General features: G+C 47.0%; 1 protein-coding gene across 1 annotated transcript; it reads left to right on the top strand.

Annotated features, from left to right (window-relative positions):
• The first annotated feature begins 1,182 nt into the window (after positions 1-1,182).
• On the top strand, positions 1,183-18,894 carry bap1 (BRCA1 associated deubiquitinase 1). The gene is made up of 17 exons (XM_088915629.1): positions 1,183-1,387; positions 2,020-2,049; positions 2,378-2,432; positions 2,810-2,942; positions 3,531-3,650; positions 3,923-3,984; positions 4,632-4,774; positions 6,566-6,644; positions 6,961-7,084; positions 7,764-7,908; positions 8,972-9,144; positions 10,010-10,143; positions 10,762-11,249; positions 12,210-12,394; positions 12,976-13,068; positions 13,883-13,955; positions 16,397-18,894. The coding sequence occupies exons 1-17, from the start codon at positions 1,351-1,353 to the stop codon at positions 16,528-16,530; spliced, it is 2,208 nt and encodes a 735-aa protein (XP_088771755.1). The 5' UTR covers positions 1,183-1,350; the 3' UTR covers positions 16,531-18,894.
• Positions 18,895-19,326: the final 432 nt, after the last annotated feature.

The raw sequence follows: 19,326 nt of genomic DNA, 5'->3' as shown, positions 1-19,326 counted from the left end.
AGATAGGGAGAGAGAAGCTTGGGGTCAGAGCGCAGGGTCAGCCATTTATACAGCACCCCTGGAGCAGCTGGGGTTAAGGGCCTTGCTCAGAGGGGCCCAACAGAGTAGGATTACTCTGCTGGCAGTGGGATTTGAACCGGCAACCTTCCAGCCACAGGTGCAGATCCTTAGCCACAAAAATTTTAAAAACACAAACGAAAATATTGTGTATAAAATACTATAGATGTTAATTAAGGCATTTTTCAATAAAAATGTTCTAAAGGTGCTTTCTTTAATTTGCAAAGTTAATTGCGTTTTTTAAATCAAATTATGCAAACGCAGCTGCATCTGCAGGTATTGCAAAAACGTCAACAAGAGAGGAGTTCAACAAGACAACGGGTGACTGTTCACAAATTTAAAAAAAATCAAGAAGCATTTTTACAACGAAGTATATGTTTTGATATTCTCTGTACAACAGCGACACCAGCAGGGCAAAAAAACAACAACAACTTCAGCACACCACTTGAAACTTTTCTTAGAAGCAGCAGTGCATTTTGTAATAATGAGAAGGAATATTTGTTACATTTGTTTGTTAATTGCATATATACAAAATTGTTTTTGATAGATTTCCAAAAAAACTATTGTTAAATATTTGAAGTTAAATGTTTAATTGAGAAATTTTGATTTTATTTTATATTTTATCAGACCTGATTTGGATAAAGGATATGTTTTTATAATTAATCTGTTAATTATTTTGGCGAGATACTTCATCCACAAACGTAAATGGTCTAATACTGCTCCCTCTATTAATGCTTTTAAGGTAGAACGTCTTTTTTATTTAAATTCTATTAGAAATTGAAGGAATCAAAAGGGCAAGACAAACAGTGAACTGATGTAAAAAGTTTAATTTTCAGCTTTTATAATTGTGAATTCCTCTGGCTGTGAAGTGTCTATTTTTGTCTCGCTTTTAATATTTCGTCTCCTGTTTTTTCTGTATTCCCGATGTTTAAATAAAAACTTTTTTAAAAAAAGCTACTGTATGCACGCAGGGGTGTCCTTCCTGCAGACCTTACCAACATGGCGTCCCTCAGCTGCCGCGCAGGGGGAGATAAGTGGCCTGTGCTCTCGTGTGGTGACGTTCGGGCTGTTCTACGTTTTAGCTTTTGCGCTTTTGGTGTTGTTGTGGCGCTGTAGTCCCTGTTTAATGACGTAGAGACAAATGATTAACTCTCCGTTCGCTTTTGTGTTTCTGTGCTTCTCTCCTCCCGTCGCATAAAGGACGATATTGCTTGCTTGCTTGCTTTTTTTCCTGATGGGGGAGATGGACTGGATAAGGAGTTAGGAGCCTGGAGCCTCGAGGTGGTAAAGAAAATGAATAAAGGGTGGCTGGAACTCGAGAGTGACCCGGGTGGGTATGAGCGATGCAACGAGAGAAAGTAGGAAAAGCCTTTCGTCAGTTCCATGCGAATAATGACTGCGGCTTCTTCAGCATTTATGACTAGTGCGCGTCTTTCCCCCACCTTACTTCCGAGCGTGCAAGTGTTTCAGAGCCCGTGCTGGTTGTTTGTGTTTGTGCATGGGTCATATGATGCTTGTTTACGTTGTTGTACTTGCAGCTGGTAAAAAAAAAAATGTACATTGCATTTGACCCCCAGAGCTGGGCATGTTTTGCAAACGAGCGGCACTCGCTTAAGAAAAACTTGACTCGGGGAAAAATGAATTATTTAATTGTGCACGCATTCATTTATAACGCGTGGCCTGGTAGTTGACGGATTATTAGTGAAGTTACTCCTGTAAATTCTCTTCTTGATTTTAAGCCAGCATGTCTTCCCTGGTGAGCTACTTACTGTTGGGCGTTAAATCTGGAATGAAGAAAAAAGCACTTTTGACTGTCCCGCATATTTTTCATCAGGTTACATTACATATTACTTATTGAAGGAATATAAAGGGATTGTTACTTGTACGCAGGAGCTTAATTTTAGGAAATTTTAGGTCGCTTGTCGTTGTTCTGTGATTGACTGGTTAATTTATTTATTTTAGGACTCTTCACATTATTGGTGGAGGATTTTGGTAAGTGGAAGCATGTTTTAGAAAACTACAACGTTGACACGTTGTGCTTTCAGATCTAAGCTTCAATGATCAAGTAACTGAGATCTGCCTGTGCCTGTCCTTGAGCACTCGTGGCAACATATGTCATAGAAAGTTTTAATTTTAAGGTATAATCGACTCTAAAAGCTTGCTCATTTTGTGAAGTCTCCAACGTTAAGAGTATCACAGAGCAAAATTGCCTAGCTTTGTTTTGGCTAGAGTATTGAGCAGTCCATTTAAATGTTGTTGCCAGAAATAAACTATTTTCTCGTTTGAGCACAGGTCATCCACCTTAATCTTTGTGTTGCAGGTGTAAAAGGGGTACAAGTGGAGGAGATCTATGATTTGCAGAGTAAATGCCAGAGGTAACACCTGTTTTCTGAAAGCAGTACACAAAAACTGTTCATGGAGAATGGCTCCCTAGTTAAAGGCAACAGATATGTGTTAGAAAGAAGAAACGCCTGTGTTCAGCTTTCTTGAGCTGCTGAGCATTGTAGAATTGCATGAAGCTTTTTTTTTTAAATCAGTTAACCTTAACACAGGTCTATGCTATCTTGAGCCTTGAAGTTTATATGCAATCAATTAAAACCACATATAAAATGAAATTAGAAGTAGATGCTTTAATGATTTAAGTAGTAATGCATAGTATAACAACCTCCTCAAAAGTGTTACCGTCACATGTACTTCATTGTGGTCCAGCATCGCTCACAGTGTGCTAAAGACAATATCCGTGTCCCTACAGCCCTGTCTATGGCTTCATCTTCCTGTTTAAGTGGATTGAAGAACGTCGGTCCAGGAGAAAGGTCTCCACTTTGGTGGATGAAACATCGGTCATTGATGATGAGATAGTGAACGACATGTTCTTCGCTCACCAGGTGTGGTTAAGATCTGCCTTCACTCACATTCGCTTTTGCTTTCAGTGCACAGAGATCTTTCATCATGACGCATAGTGTCTGTTGTGGCACGTGGGGACACAGATACTTGGTTTTCTTGGTGGGGTGATGCTAGAGATGATAATCTTTCTGTCTTAGAAGAAATGATTAGGGTTGTTATATTGCCTAATTTTAGATGACCTATAAGAACATAAAGGTTATGAACACAAGGAAGCCATTTGGTAGCTAAGTAATTGGAGGATCTCATCCAGCGGTTTCTTGGAGGAAGACGGGGTATTGGCTTCAGCAATGTGGCTGGGCAGCTGTTACACATCCCCACAACGCCTGGGTAAAGAAGAGCCTCCTGCCCCAGCTGCAGGTTCCCATTCAGATGTTTCTTCCAAAGAAACGTGGTGTCGGCTCCGGCAGCATGACTGGATAGTTTGCTCCACTCCTCCGCCACTCTTCAGGAAAGGGCTGTCATGAGAAATGAGCTGCGCTCTCCTTTGGTTTGTGGGCCATTCACTCCTGTCAGCAGGTTCCTCAGAGGTCTTTTTCTTTCTCTCTCTGTTTGCCGTTTCCTCTGTACAGCTCATTCCCAACTCCTGTGCTACACACGCCCTGCTAAGCGTCCTCCTGAACTGCAACAACGTAGACCTGGGTTTGACCCTCAGCCGAATGAAGGAATTCACCAAAGGCTTCAGCCCAGAGGTGTGGGGGTACAGGGGGAGTGGGTGCATTTTTAAGAGGAAACGTGCATGATTGTCCTACAGCTCTTGCGTTTCAAAGTCATTTAATTGAGATATTTGCAGTTTTGAGGTGAATGTTTTTTCTATTGCTTTGCTTTTCGAGGGCTTAAGATGAGATTTGTGGGGAAGGTCTTTGTCAACGACAATTCAGGGTTTGTTTTTGTGATGTCGCATTTTTCTGATCTAAAGTTGTCGGCCTGCCACAAAAAATGTTTTTTTTAATTTCGTTTCCAGAGTAAAGGATATGCAATTGGAAATGCACCTGAGCTCGCCAAAGCTCACAACAGCCATGCAAGGTAGAGTAAGAGGAAGCAAGCTTCTTGTTTCAAGAGATTTCTCCTAGAAAACCCCACTCTGTGTGAATGCATCAAAAACTGCGGTTGTTTTGATTCTAGAGTTGTATCAGATTTCTACTCTTTACTTTGAGTGGTGATCAGACTTAAAAAAGTTAATACAAAATGGGAGCGTAACCGGTGATCGACTGGCTTCCCATCCAGGGTGTACCTTGCCTTGTGCCCATTGCTTGCTGGGATAGGCTCCAGTTCCCACATGACCCTAGACTGGGAGAGGCAGTTCGAAAGTGGTTGGATGTCAGCGTTAACTGGGATGGATCAGGATTTCCCAAGTGGAAGGTCAGGATTGGCCTCTCTACAACCATAGGATAGGGTTGGGATCAGTCGGCCTGGGTTCTTGTGGCATTCCGGCTCCTGTCGACGTGCTAGGCAGGCGGGGATGCTGCAGTGTCTCTTTTTTCCCCCACCCTCGAGTGACCGGAGCGGAGGGTGCGAATCGGAGGAGTGAATATTCCCGATTCCGGATTGTACGGGAGTAACGCAACTAAAAAAAGAGTCGCTGGTGCCAGGGATGCCACGATGCAGGGAGTATCCTGACATCCGCTCAGACTGCGCACTTATCGTTTGGTTTTTTTTTTCCCCCGCTGAAGACCGGAACCTAGACACCTGCCGGAGAAGCAGAATGGGATCAGCGCGGTGAGGACGATGGAGGCCTTTCACTTCGTCAGCTACGTGCCTATCAAGGGCCGTCTCTTTGAGCTGGATGGGCTGAAAGCCTACCCCATCGACCATGGTAAGGACTCCCTGAAACAGGCAACGCCATTAAAATTGGGCGACTGTCCTTAAGTTTTCAGTGTTCTGAGAATCTGCTGGCCTAAATGTTTTATACAGCTGGGTCTCGACATCTGCGAATTTAACATTTCACTTTTAGCGTTCGCTTATTCGCGGTTTGGTCTGGCCGACGGGGTCTTGGGTGGAAGAGGAGCAGAGCGGGGGATGAACCCGAGCTGAAGGGTTTTGCGGAGCAGCTTTCAAGTTAGCGGCACAGCAGACAGGGGATCGTGAGACAAATCCAGCTCGCGGACGAGGCTCTCCCTGCCCCCCAGCCCCCAGTATCCACTTCCCAGCATCCGCATCTCAGCCTGGTCTTGTTTCTAGATGGGAGCGGATGCTCCAGGTTCTGTGTCAGCAGCGTGGGGAAGGACAGGCTGCAGAAGACTTTACAGGGTCTCTGACAGTTTCATTACTGTGGGGTGGTGCTAATCCCAGTGGCAGAGAAAGTGCAGGCATCCTCTGGATGTCGAGGAGGGATTCATGTTTGTTTTAGCTGATTGCTACATGTTTGCGGTTATTGTTGGTTTTTTTTAGTTGATCAATTAAATTTAACCTAAAGCCAAAGCATTAGCACTTTTATTATCAGAAAAGGGGAGGATTATCTTTTAGCCGTACGTGTTATGTACTGTAGTATGCTATGTGACGATGTAGGGGTGGGCTTGATTATATGTAAATGTGACTATTCATGGCGTTTCTAGGCACCAAACCCCCGCAGATTCGAGACGCTGCTGTGTTTGATATTGTTTGTCATCCTTAAAATGCTTTTTAAATCCGTCAGATGCCATCTCTCGATTCAAGGCCTCGGTACTCTACATTTCCTTAGACCAGGGTTTGCCAACTCGGGGAGCAGCATAGCTGGGTAGCTTGTTCTACACTCCCTCAACCCTCTGTATAAAGAAGTGACTCCTGTTCTTAGTTTTAAAGTCACTCCCCTGCAGTTTCCACTTGTGCCCTTTGGTTCGTGTTTCACAGTTTGTTCTGAAGAAATCCACAAAGTTGACTTAGTCAGAGCCTTTGAGGATTTTGAATACTCTTGTCAGGTCCCCTTGTAGTCTTGTCTCTTCTCTCTTAACTTGAGCAGACCCAGACAATCTGCTGGATGCCAGACCCACAGGAATCCAAGTCTCGCATGTTCACGATAATCCTCCGTCTTTTCTTTCACTTACAACATAAGCTGCATAACAATAAAACTCCGTCCTCTTCCTCTGCTGCGGTTAGAATGTCTGAGTCTTCATTAGCTAGTCTTGCTCTCCTTTTACCAAGGTCAGGTGGAGATGTTTTTCTGTCGTGGTTTAATAGGGTTCTGACTGGTCTGGGGGGGTTTCCCCCTGGGAAAGTAGTTTCATTCCTGGATTTTTACGCGTTCGGTCAGCAGAATCTACTGAGCGTTGAAAACAAGAAGCCCAGTGAAGCATCTCAGTGCAACGAGCTTGTCTCTCCCTGTGGAATGCTTGAGTGAAACGGAAGGGGGCCTTCAGAAATGTCAGCTGGCATTAAAATCATTTTGAGGTGTCCTTTTTTGAGTAGCGGAGCTTGCATTCCCTATGAATGAAGGTTGGGCACTGGAGTGATAAAGCCCTAATTCGTGACCGTGCAGGGAGAAACATTTTTGTTCCTCATGCATCCCAATAAATCTCTGGTAGCTGATCAGTGTGCGGTGACTCGACTTGCCGGCCTGCTCTGCCGTGCTCTGTGAATAGAGGCGCGTGTTTTAGCCGCAGCTAGTGACTTGAGGATCTGATTGTGCCAGGGCCCTGGGGAGAGGAGGAGGAATGGACAGACAAGGCCAGACGAGTCATCATGGAGAGGATAGGGCTGGCCACAGCAGGGTAAGACGGACCACCCCACTTTCTCTTCTTTAAAGAAATGCACACAGTTCTCTTCAAGCCCTTGCATTCGCAAAGCAAGGTTTTCTTGTTATATCTTGCATCATATCATTTGTATTTTTTATATTGTAGAGGTGTCTGTTTATATTGACGTATAAAATGCATTTATAGCATCTCATGCATTTGATTAATGTAAAATACGTCTCATTCTCCGTTTTTTGGGATTTAGCGTTTATTCAAAGGATCCAAAGCAATTGAAATGCCCATTGTTGCTGTCACAGATGGTTCCAGTTGTTGTCCTACCTTTGTCCAATTTTAGGGAGCCTTACCATGATATTCGCTTCAACCTGATGGCGGTGGTTCCGGACCGGAGGATAAAATACGAGTCAAAGCTTCACATCTTGAAAATGAACAGGCAGACTGTGCTCGAGGGCCTGCAGCAGGTACAGGTCTTTCTCTGACTCCGATATCTAGTGCAGAGAGCTTCTTCAAGGCATTGGAAAGCATACTGAGCTACCTGTAACCTCGACATGTTTTTAGAAGGCCACATGGGCCCATTTTAGAAGGTGAGAACACAAGTTTCCTAGTGCCGTGACTGAAGTCATTTCAATCGCTACACAAGATGAAGAGTAAAATTCCTGTTTAGGTTCGTAGCTCCGTACGAAAGCGGACGTCATTTCTACGCATGACTAGTTCTCAGACACAGGATTTCTTTCCGTTATTGGAGAATGACAGTCCTGTTTCATTTGTGAAGGATTTGCTTTAATCAAATGGGCCGTTGTGACAATTGGCAGCCTGGTGCTGTTTCTGATTTGTCTCCGACTCTTTACTTGCTATTTCCCAGAACAAGCTGTGCAGGTTCTTAGAGCTCTGGACTTGGCATGAGACTGAGCTGATGTCCAGTTAACCTAGGGCTTCACGGTAGTATTCTGAGTTGATTCTCTCCCTAAACTATGTAGATTTGACCCGATTGTTGTCTGCTTTTGTTCTGAGTTTCCTATAATCTGTGCACCTGAGGTAGGAATGATCAAAACAAGGCTTCTGAAAATGGCTGGGTGGCGGTTCGGAGTGGCCGCGTTCTCGTGAGGCGCGGTGCCCTGAGTTGTGGTGGTGTCGTTCCAGCTGATCCGCGTGACCCAGCTGGATCTCGCCCAGGACCGCAAGCAGCAGGACGCCTCCTCTCCCGACGACACTCCTCCCGTGGTGAAGAAGGAGCCGGAGGCTGACCCGGGCGCGACCCCGGTCTCCGAGGAAGCCACCCGCGCAGGTGCCTCTCCACCCGGTCCCAGAGTAGTGATATGGGGGGGAAGCGTTTAGAGGGGAACTGCACGGCTATTTTTATATTTCTGGGTTCTGACCTCCGGCATGTATGAGTGCATTTCAAACTACAATAAAAGTAAAATTTGCTTACAATTTACATCACAAGATAGACAGAATTTCCAGGTATGCGCAGCACCTTATTGTGAGTTTCAGAGCGTGGCAGCAAAACCTCTGGCGTCGTGATACAACTTTGTGAATCCACCGCTTTTAATCCGCCTGAGCATATTGCTCTCAACTTCCAAGATGGTTTTGCCGACAAATACTACTTCCGTAGTGTAACTCAGCATGCAGGTCACGTTGGAACATGTCTGCGGCACAGCCTGCACTTATATGCTCGTGCGTCGCAGTACATCAGTCATCGCGGTGACTAGTGAGCGGGAAGGGCAGTTCTCGGTAACCCGGTAACCCGCTCTCCCGCCCGTGGTGAGACCAGGGGTTTGCAACACCAATGGCGCCTTACCGGGCTTTCACAAAACTCCCGAATTCGGTGCTTAATTAGAAATTTGTCGTTCTTTCCCATGCGGTCAATGAATTTGTTTTGTTATCGAGATTTAATAACCCGCCTGAGAAGTTGGGACTGCTGTTCCCCGTTTAAATACCGCGGGGGAGTGTAAAGATGCCTGTGAAATGGGATGAGGTGTGAAGTCGAATGCTGTGCGGCGGTCCGTAGCGGGACTTGATCCTGCTAGAGCTCCCACGGTACAGCGCCCTGCTCCACTCCGTGATATTTCTCTGGTTATATGCTCTGATGCTCAGTTGCGTGTGTTTACAAGACGTTTTTGGTCGTGAGTTGTATGTTAACAAGTCCGGTATTTTTCACGAGACCACGGATTAATAGATGACCACAAAATTTTAAAGGGGGAGGTTTGAGGCCTTTCAGGTTTTGTTGGCAGTGGAATAACTCGGCGCCCCCGAGACTGGTGCGTGTTTGTGGTGGAAGGCCGTGGCGGGGAAAGATGGCCCCTTTTCCTGTTGTAATCCCCCAAAACTTCCTCCTGCAACTCTTCCAGATTCCGCAGATGGGTCGGCTGCCCCGAGCCAGAATCCCTCCACACCCAAAGCGAAGGCTCCTGGGAAACAAGCAAACTGCCCTTTAAATGGACCATCGGTCGCCCCCAACCCCATCGTCCAGCGCTTGCCGGCCTTCCTGGACAACCACAACTACGCCAAATCGCCCATGCAGGTTGAAATGCCGGTTTACTTGTTTTTTTTGGTTGTGGAAGGGAGCAATGTTTGTTCATTTAAAACCGCAGTGTGTCGTCTTTTGTTTTTTTTTAATCTATTGGACGTGACCCAACTGATTAAATTTTATAGGCTGGTGGTCTAAATTCGGCGTTGAGATTTATGTTCCAAGTGATCTCAAAATGGCTTAATATAACACTTCACTTCCTTATTATGATCCCAGTTCTATTCTTCCATCTCTTCATAAATTGCTGATTTAATGGTTAGGCTGAAGACTGCTGGATTTAAAGGGTCTGTCTTGAGTTCAGTAATGTCTCAGGTCTGTGTTCTTTTTATTATGTATGTAATGTATGGTAGAATATGGGTTCACAATACAAAGCATGCACTTTTTCTTCCGAAGTAAAAATGTCAAAATACTGAAGATGCAACAACATGTGAACCTGTGTTGCTCTGTTACTGGAAGAGAAATGGTGGTACTCTGCTCTCCGTTACTGTACAAAGGAGCTGTTGAGGTTTTCACGTTTCGTCTCTTAGATCCTCTTTTTTTAAAAAAATAAGAGATACCGTCTCAGATATTTTCCTTCTGTCCTCTCTGTGAGAGAAGCACAGCACAAGATCTCTTCAAGATAATTCTCTCCAACCGACGGACAGCTAATTTCGTCAAGATGAGTCAGACATGTAGAACTGCCAGTGTGGTTATTTATCGCGTGTCGGTATTTCCCTTCGTTATCTGAAACACTTCATGGGTGTTTTCCACAGTGGTGTTAGCTGGGAGGGGTTCATTACTTTCAGCTCCGGGTAAAGACTGCCAGCCTGTGCTTACAGCTGGCAGCGTGGCTCGCTGACCGGTGATTTGCGATTGATAGGAGGAAGAGGACCTGGCTGCTGGACGTTCCAGGGGCTCTGCTCGCCCTCACCACCCCTATTCTGATGATGAGGATGACTATGAGGATGAAGAGGAGGAGGAATGCGGCAGCACGGAGGCCCCCGTGGTCCCCAGGTCAGTCTTGTCACGTGTGCAGATTGCTCTACCATAGCAGATCGTCCATACCATACCATACCAAAATCGTCCTTCTCGTCCATCGTGTCCTTCGGAGCACACGGAAAACTGAGGTCCGGACTCTACGTGGTCATAAAAAGTCCCAGGGCATTTCTTAAAAAGAGTAGGGGTTTTACCTCGGCGTCCTGGACAAATTCCCCTCCCTGGCCTTTACCAGTCATGGCCTCCTAATAATCCCCCTACCTGAACTGGCTTAATTACTCTGCTCTCCTCCCCACTGAGAGCTGGTGTGTGGGGAGCAGACTGGAGCATCGTCCAGGTGGGGCTGCACACTGGTGGGGGTGGAGGAGTGTGGGGAGTGGACTGGAGCATCATCCAGGTGGGGCTGCACACTGGTTGGGGGTGGAGGGGATCCCCATGAGCTGGAAAGCGCTCTGAGTGGAGTGTCCAGAAAAGCACTACATAAGTGTAAGGAATTATCATTGTTAAAATGCTGATGTCCAGAAATAGCTTGGGGCTAGGCACCTACATGGTTCTGATGCGTGGTCGTATGGGCCCGTCTCCTGCCGGCCGCTCTGCAAGGCCAGCGTGTCACGGCCTGTGCCTCTCCCCCCGCAGGTACAAGAGGAAGCACGGGCTGAAGCAGCCTGCGACGGGGGGGCCCGTGGGCGGCCAGCTGTCCCTCCTGCAGCCCAGCTCGATCAACGTGCTGGCGGAGAAGCTGAAGGAGACGCAGAAGAAGGACCTGTCCGTCCCCCTCTCCATCAAGACGGCGGCCGCCGGTGCGGGCGGCGGCGGCAGTGCCTGCGTCCCGGCGCCCTCCCAGCCCTCGCCCACCCCCAGCAACGAGAGCACGGACACGGCGTCGGAGATCGGCAGCGCCTTCAACTCCCCGCTGCGCTCGCCCATCCGCTCGGCCAGCGCCACGCGGCCCTCCAGCCCCGTCACCTCGCAGCTGTCCAAGGTGCTGTTCGGGGAGGAGGAGGGGCTGCTGCGCCTGGACTCCCTGCGGTACAACCGGGCCGTCCGGGACCTGGGCCCGGCCGTCAGCTCCGCCCTGCTCCACCTGCAAGAGGACGGGGTGCTGAGCACTCTCGCACACACAGGTGACCCATTCCGCGTGCCGGGCCAGAACCCTGCTGGCTGTCATCGCGCTGTGTCCGTCGGGTCCCTCAGGCCCCTGAGGGCTCGGATCCCAGCCCTTTCAGGGTCCCCAGGCAGTTTAGGTTAATCTCCCGCGGGTGTCACCCCACACAGTTTGCAGTGTGGCTCCGTTCAGAGCGGTGGTTTTGTTTCACTTATTTCAAGTCTTTATATGAAAAATCTTTTTCACGGCCTTCTCGCTTCACAGTTGCCGAGTGAATCAGCAGGGTTTTTTGCGCTGCGTGCTCTGCTCTCTGTTCTGCAGGCGCTCCTGCATCTGATCCATACGGGAGAGTGAGCAGGATCGGTGCGTCTCTCTCCGACAGTCCGCCAAGCTCGCGTCTGTCCGTCTCGAACCCATCCAACACCGCCACTCTCGATCCGTTATGCGCCCGCACTGGGGTAATCCTAGACTCCACTGCCCAGGCCAGAGCTCGTCTCTCCCTCTTCGTGAGCGTTAGATCGGCAGGGAGCTGGGAAGCTCAGAAATCATCCTCCTGAACCGCAGGAGCAATTTTTCCAGCTGTCTGAAACCCTCTCCTGCTTGCAGCTGCTTCATCAATCAAACCCTCCTGTTCCTGCAGATTGAGCACGATTGTCTAGACTGCTCTCAAGAAGTCCCTCTGCGGGCAAAATCAATGACGTTCCAACGGCTTCAGGTGCTTTCGGTCAGAGGCTGTAGTCCTCTACAGAACTCCGTGTTCATGAATTTAGATTTGCTTTTAGGTGCATCTTAACTCGTGATCCATTGAATGAAACACATATCAAGTGTAAGAGTGTGAACCGTTTTATTTCACTTTGTGAAACGCGTTTGCTATACTCGCACTGTTTCTATGTCTGAGCAGGAATTTTCTTTTAACTGCTTCTCTCTCTCAATGCCTCTCCTTTCCGCCGTTGCCTGATGTCCGTTTTCCTGGTTTCAGGAGACTCGAATGCTGACTTCGGCAAGGGTGCGTCTGTCCGGGAGGATGAGAGGCTGAAGGAGAGGGATAGCAGTTCCCTGGAAAGCAAGATGGAGGAGAGCAAGGAGGGTGCGGGGCTCAGCAAAGACGGAGCCAGCACGGGAGAGATCAGCAGCAAGCCGGCAGGAGAGAAGTACTCCCCCAAAGCAAGTGGCCTTTGCATTTATTGAGTTTTTATCTCCCTTTTTTCGCGGGCACAAGAACCTGTATTCCTGCGATCCTCTCCCTTAAAGACAAATTTCCTTCTGGAATTCCACTGTGCTTATTCTCTCACTCCTCCAGTCCCAGTATGTCCGAACCGTCTGCTCCCTGATTTACTGATTGGCAGTGTTGGGTCCTTCGCCGTCCTGCTGTTAGTTATAATAATGGAATTGGCAAAAATGAGGGATCCTAGCCTTTTGTATATAGTGCCTTTGAATCCCACTCCCAGCAGCCTCCTGATTTTCCTTAGATGCCTCCTATCCAAGTACTTCCCAGTTCCCGTCCTCACTTAGCTTCAGGTTTTGACATGGAATAGGCCCGTTCCCAGGATTCCCTGGAATGAAGCTGATCGGACTGAGAAACTGAACTGGATTTTTGTCCTGCCAGCATTAAATATACTTCAAAATACAACCTCCCCATTTCCAGAAAAAAAAAACAAAACATGGCACAATAAACTATTTATAGCTCCTTTTTTATAAGCTGCCCAGAAGAAGTCTTACATGCTTTTATATTTGTTCTGCTGCAGGAGCTGCTTGCCTTGCTGAAGTGCGTGGAGGCAGACATTGCGAACTATGAGGTCTGTCTCAAGGAGGAGGTGGAGAAAAGAAAGAAATACAAGGTAGGATCTTGACCGTCTTGATGAGAGCTTGCAGGCGAAACAGGACACTGTATTCCATGTAGGCTGTTGCCAAGGCATTTTGTGCATTAAGATTTGTTGGTAGTCCGATAACTTCTTTCCCAGGTTCAGCATGTGAAGACAAACTGATTTTCAGAACGTCTTTTCAGGATGTACAGCCCGCTTTTATACTGACATTTTAATACTGTATGTGAATGCAGCATTTGAGGAGATTTAATTGACTTGCAATTAACGTCTTCTGACATGCCCGCCTGCAGAGCCACTTTGCAGTTGACAGGCCGCAGGCTCCATAGTGCCCAACAGGTGAGCTGGCGCCTGATTGGAGGAGGTGGCGAGTCTCTCGCTGACAGCACTGCGTGCCTGCAGACTCTTGGCAGGTCTCGGAGACGGACGAATAATCCCAACACCAGTGGCCCTTGGCCATTAGCAGCTGCTGTGTGCAGGAGGAAATTTGTGTCGGACTAATCATTTTGTGCCAGCATTGTTGGTAGAATTTGGGCTACATCATTGATGGTGGACTGTGACTAGCGAAAGTAAAAGCATCCGATCACGCTAACAAGTAAATCAATTGTGGGGATTTCAGTGTAGAAATGGTAGAACAGGCTCTGACAAGGGCACTTTCTCGGGGTGGCCTTTTGTGGTTCCCCATTAATGCTGGTGCTAGGTTCAGAGGTCAAATGGGCAACGCTAGGTTGCATAACGAGTGGCGATTCTTAATGTTTGATCCCCAGTTGTATTTTTTAAAAAACCAAACAAGATTACAAAGTGACAGTTTGAAACTCTTTTGTCTCTCCAGATTGATGATCAGAGAAGGACTCACAACTATGATGAATTTATTTGCACCTTTATATCTATGCTGGCTCAGGAAGGTAAGATTTCCTTTGGAACTTGACTCCCTCTTGTTATTTCTTCTGCTTTTTTCTTTATATATATATATTAAAACTGAAGTGTTCTTTATGTCTAAACCTTTAAATCTGTTTCTTTATATGCGCTTAACTCGCTAATAAATAAACTGAAATCATTTGAATCTTCTAATTTAACAGTATTTTGTTAAATACAATACTGCCTTCTTCAGGTGTCTTCAAGTTTTGACACCCGAAGAAGGCTCCACGGCCGAAACGTTGTGTTTTCTTTCTTCTCTTTTCAGCATGGAATAAACCTACTACTTGTTCCTTTGTGTCTTTTTTTAGCTTGATTTTGTAATACTCTTCAAATAGGATATCAAAATGTTATTTCAACTTTTTTCTTCAATTCATTTTCAGTTCCTAGTCAGGAGTGAGTACATAAGATACTTGGGGAAAATGAGCACGATGCTTCAAAGCAAATCTCTTATTTTCTTAAGAGCTATATTGATTAATGAGATTCTGATGGAAGCTGTTCAGGGGAATGCAATGGTTTTCTTCTTGTGATAACCCTCATTCTGCGCCTTTTTGAGTGCTTTGTACTGCAGCATGTCCCTTAAGTTCTGATGAGTTTTAAGAATCCTTGCAAGAGTAGTTGTGCTAGCAGTGTAAAGTATTCATGTTCACCTTTTTATTGGCAAAGATGAAGCTTTTCAGTGTTTTCCCAGGGTACAGCATTTTTATTAATTTGCTTGTCATTGTCCAACTGGAACTTTAATTAACAGCTTTGTTGAGAACGATATATATATATTTTTTAAATCACAGAAGAGGTGTTTATGAGTTCCATCATAAAGTAAACTTTTTACTACCGACTTAAACTGTTGTTTTGTTGGTTCCAGTTTTATCCTGGCTCTAATCTTTCCTGAAGCAATTCCATAAAACTGTCTTTGGGAGGGGGGGGGGGGGAAGTCACATTAGTGTGCAATATTTTGGTTTAAATCTCGAGTAAACCTCCCCCCCCCCCGTGATTATAAATAGTTTAAAGCAGCAAATCGGTAGCGATGAGATGTAGACAAAACGGCAGAGAGAAACTGAAGTGTTTCCCCTAAATGTGAGTGCGGATCGAAACACAAACCCACATGACGTGCAATTTACAAGACGTATGGAAAGGTCTGCTGCCAGGCTCTGGTGTGGTGTTTTTGAGTCGGGGGTGTTGGTTGATGTCACACAGGCCATCGTCCCGGCGCCTCTTTTTGTGACGCTAGGCTGTGTTAGCCTGCGGCCTCAGACGCCATGGGTTCCACCCCGGTGGCAGGTCACTCGCGGTGCTCCAGCTGGTAGAATGGATCGGATTGGTGGGGAAAGTGCTTTTGGCAAATCCGCGACTCCCGTGACCCGCTGGGCACCTACACGGTTCACCGAAAAGGCGTTCGCCCCCCCAACAACGAGTTTTTGCACGTTTTTCCGCCACTGAAGGTTACCTGAGCTTCATCTGGGCGTTGGATGACTTAGCTTGTGAAATAAACGCTAAATGAAACAAGCACCAAGCTTGACTGTTGTTCACTCAGATTCCCCTTGTATATATATCGCTAGGTCCCCCACAAGAAACCCCGATAACGCTGAGTGGCGGAAATGTGTGGAAATTCAGAGAAACTGAAGGTGGGGGGGGGGGCAAATACTTTTCCACGGAACTGTAGGCTTGCAGAGACGTTGCCGAGAGCCGCTCTGCTGCTCCCGCTGGCGCCGGCACGAGTGGCTCTGACAGGCGGGCACGTCCGCATCCCGCCAGCCTGCGGCATTGCAGCCTGTCCTGTTCGGGCGCTCAGGCTGTCCTTCTGTCACTCGGCTCCTAGAAATCGTGTGAGCAATCGCTGGCAGCTGGTTGCCCACGGGAGCTCAGCAGGTGCGAGCCTGGCCAGTACTTGGGTGGGAGACCTCCTGGGAAAGCTAAGGCTGCTGCTGGAAGAGATGTCAAGTGGGGCCAGCAGGGGGCGCTCACCCTGCGGTCTGTGTGGGTCCTGATGCCTCAGTATAGTGAGAGGGACACTACACTGTAAAGAGGTGCCGTCCTTTGGATGAGAGATAAAACCAAGGGCCTGACTCTCTGTGCTCATTAAAAATCCCAGGGTGTTTCTCGAAAAGAGTAGAGGGTGTTACCCCAGTGTCCTGGCCAAATTCCCCCCTGGCCTTTACCCGTCACGGCCTCCTAGTAACCCCCCTCTCTGAACTGGCTTCATCCCTCTGCTCTCCTCCCCACTGAGAGCTGGTGTGTGGGGAGCGGACTGGAGCATCATCCAGGTGGGGGTACACACTGGTGGGGGTGGAGGGGATCCCCATGACCTGTAAAAGCGCTCTGAGCGGAGTGTCCAGGAAAGCGCTATATACAGTAAGCGTAAGGATGATTATTATAAAGGGCAGCGTTTCCCTGTGCTCATCGTGGTAACAGCGGTCGCTCTGCCGTCCCGCAGGGATGCTGGCCAGCCTGGTGGAGCAGAACATCTCCGTGCGGCGCAGGCAGGGGGTCAGCATCGGCCGGCTCCACAAACAGAGGAAGCCCGACCGCAGGAGAAGATCCCGACCCTACAAAGCCAAGCGGCAGTGAGACCAGGGACGGCGCGTCACCGGGGGCCCCGTCGAGCGGGGAGGCCCTGCGGACCCGAAGGGGACCTGCCGGGATCTGGGATCTGGGATCTGGGATCTGGGATCTGGGACGTGACGCCCGTCGTCTGCAGCGAAGGGAAACTGCAGCCGGCGGAAAACCAGCACGTCGCTCGCCGCGCCGACTGCTGCTACGCTTACAAATTAAAAGCTTTCTTGCTCCGGGAAACTCGGCAGTACCTTGCCGCTGTACGCTGAACGCTCGGACTGAGGAATGGTGACCGGTTTGTTTTTAAAATTTTGTATCGCAATCCATCTTCTAGTATCGATCACCGACATTGATCCAGTTACATGCCCGCGGCTCACTCAGCAACTGTTTTTTTTCGATATTAGTATGCAGCGCAGAGACGGACTGAGGCCTGCTGAATGATTTTTTTCACCTTCCTCCCCTTGGCATGCTCTAGTATGTTGACTCACGGCTTGTACTGAGTTTATTTTTTTTTCCGTCGGTGCCAATATATCACTAAACTGGATAAGGAAGATGAGAATTTTTAAAAAGTACAATTGATGGTGTTTTCATTTAAATTAGTTGTCAGGATTCCAAGAGTCACTTTGTCAGTAATTTCCTTTTTTCTTTCGTACAAGATCATGTCGTTATTCTTTTTTGCCTTTCTGCATCAGTGGCAGTTGTATAAGACTGTGATATAAAGTATTCATACTGCTTAGAACATATCTTGTATTTGGACAGAACATGCCAAAATAATATTAGTTGTCCAGTACTACTACATATATGGACCTTAACGGTGAATGTTAACATTTCAATCAAAATATAAAAGAAAATAGTTAAGCATTGTATATATATAAACTAATTTACTAGGGGAAAATCCTATTTCATTTAATACTTGAGTATTTTTCCCCAATTTAGTCACCTAAGTAATGGTAACTGGTTATGGAACTTGTTGTTAATTAAACATTTACTGGGAAAATGCATATAATCGCCAAGTACCTGAGGGTCATTCACATCACGGTTTCTCGAAGGTTCGTCACCATCCATGTCCGATTTGGCTGAAAATGGCCAGTCTGGAGAAGTGTGTGCCATGTTAGTACACGTGTAAAAATCAGAAATATGAGTGATCAGCTCCTAACCGTTCCCGAGATGTGACCGTTGATCTCCAACGTGGGGAATTTTCAGCTTGGTCACCAACCTCTCCCCACCCCCCCCCCAGCCTTTTTCACCCCTATCTGTGCTGTACGGTGATGCAATCTCGTTCTGTTGACAAGGAGCGGCCCTGCAAAGGAAAAAGCTCTTGACCTTGCGGAACAATGCTATTTTACCACCTTTTTCCTAATTTCAAATTCCTGTCGCTGTATTGAGGTTGAAAGCTGTATATTTCCTTTAATTAAGAATTGCTGCGAATCATTAACCAATATTTGGTTTTCTGCTGTTGTAAGAACGGAAACGACCTTGCTGCTGGAGAATGCATTGCTTTTATACCTGTTTTCTCATCATCTCCTGCTGCAGTGTTATCCTCTCCCCGGTTTTGAGAGCGCCTAGAAAAATGGTGTCCTGTGTGTGTTTGTGTTTGTGTACATATGTGTGTGTCCGAGCCAGCCTGTCTTTTCTACTCCGGTTTTTTTATCTTCCTGTCTCATCAATGTCCTATGTTCATGAGCACTGTACACTTACAGAAATGCAGAGATATGATCCATCCATGCAGAGTTCTGTAGTCAGATGACATTTGCATCAAATTTAATAAATGTCTTTTTGTCAAAATGGCCATGTGATACTAGTTTTTTGCCATGACGGAGATCAGTTGTGTTGCAGAGCCTGTTGGTTTCTAACTTCTAGGCATGAAGCTGCACAATAAATTATCTCTGGCCTTAAAGTGCACTGCGTGCCTGCCTTTGTATGCTGTTATGTAGGGATAATTAATCCCTGATTGCTCTAAATTTTACCCTTCAGAACCCCTATCCTGTTGATAAGCGCTGAAAGGCCTCTAAAAGGTCATTTGTAATTGAGATCAAAATAAGACTCTGCTTCTTTGTCACTGCTGCATGGTGCCTTTGAATCATATCTTTCAGAAACTGCACCTAATGATGGCCCGATAGGCTACTATCGAACCATCATCCACAGCTCACGTCAGGTTAGCCTTTTGGTTACTCTTCAGCTTTTTGTGTCTAAGTTAATCTTCGACAAACGGTTGTGAAGTTTTTCGCTGGATTTGAATTTGATTTCATGAACCCATTCTTTTTAAATGGTGGGGAGTGTGTGTGTGTGGAGGGGGGGGGAGCTTTTAGAAAAGAAAGATGAGCTTTTTGAGAGCTTTTTTTTGGGGGGGGGGGGTAATAAAAACAGGAAAGGAAAGCCGATAAAGATCATGTGTGATTTTCTTGAGCCTGTTACAGCTTCTCCCATCGGCAGATATACCAGAACCCGTCCTGGCCCGTGTTGGAAAAATTCCACACAGATGGGCCACTGTTCTGCCCAAGTAAATGTGGCGGCACTCTGGCACCATGCGCCGGTAAAGTTAAATAATGAGAACACAGGGAATTGCATTGAGGAGGCGTAATCTTAACAAGTACAGGTTGCTCGAAAAAACCGAGTTGAAACAGAGAACTGAGCACGCAGTGGCCGTAACGCAGGCCGGCTCCCTCCTGAGCCTGCAGGTTTCCAGCAGCAGCAGCAGCAGCAGCAGCTCCTCGGAGGCGGGGAGAAGCCCTCAAGCCCATCTCCACCCTCTCCCCGGTTTAAGGAAGGTTCGACCTTACGTAAAATCCCTCCTCTGGGTCCCACAGTACA

Source organism: Atractosteus spatula, chromosome 5 (genome assembly GCF_055471065.1).
Source record: "Atractosteus spatula isolate fAtrSpa1 chromosome 5, fAtrSpa1.hap1, whole genome shotgun sequence".
Taxonomy (NCBI): domain Eukaryota; kingdom Metazoa; phylum Chordata; class Actinopteri; order Semionotiformes; family Lepisosteidae; genus Atractosteus; species Atractosteus spatula.
Note: the sequence above shows the minus strand (reverse complement) of the source record. Positions and strands in the feature narration are given on the sequence as shown.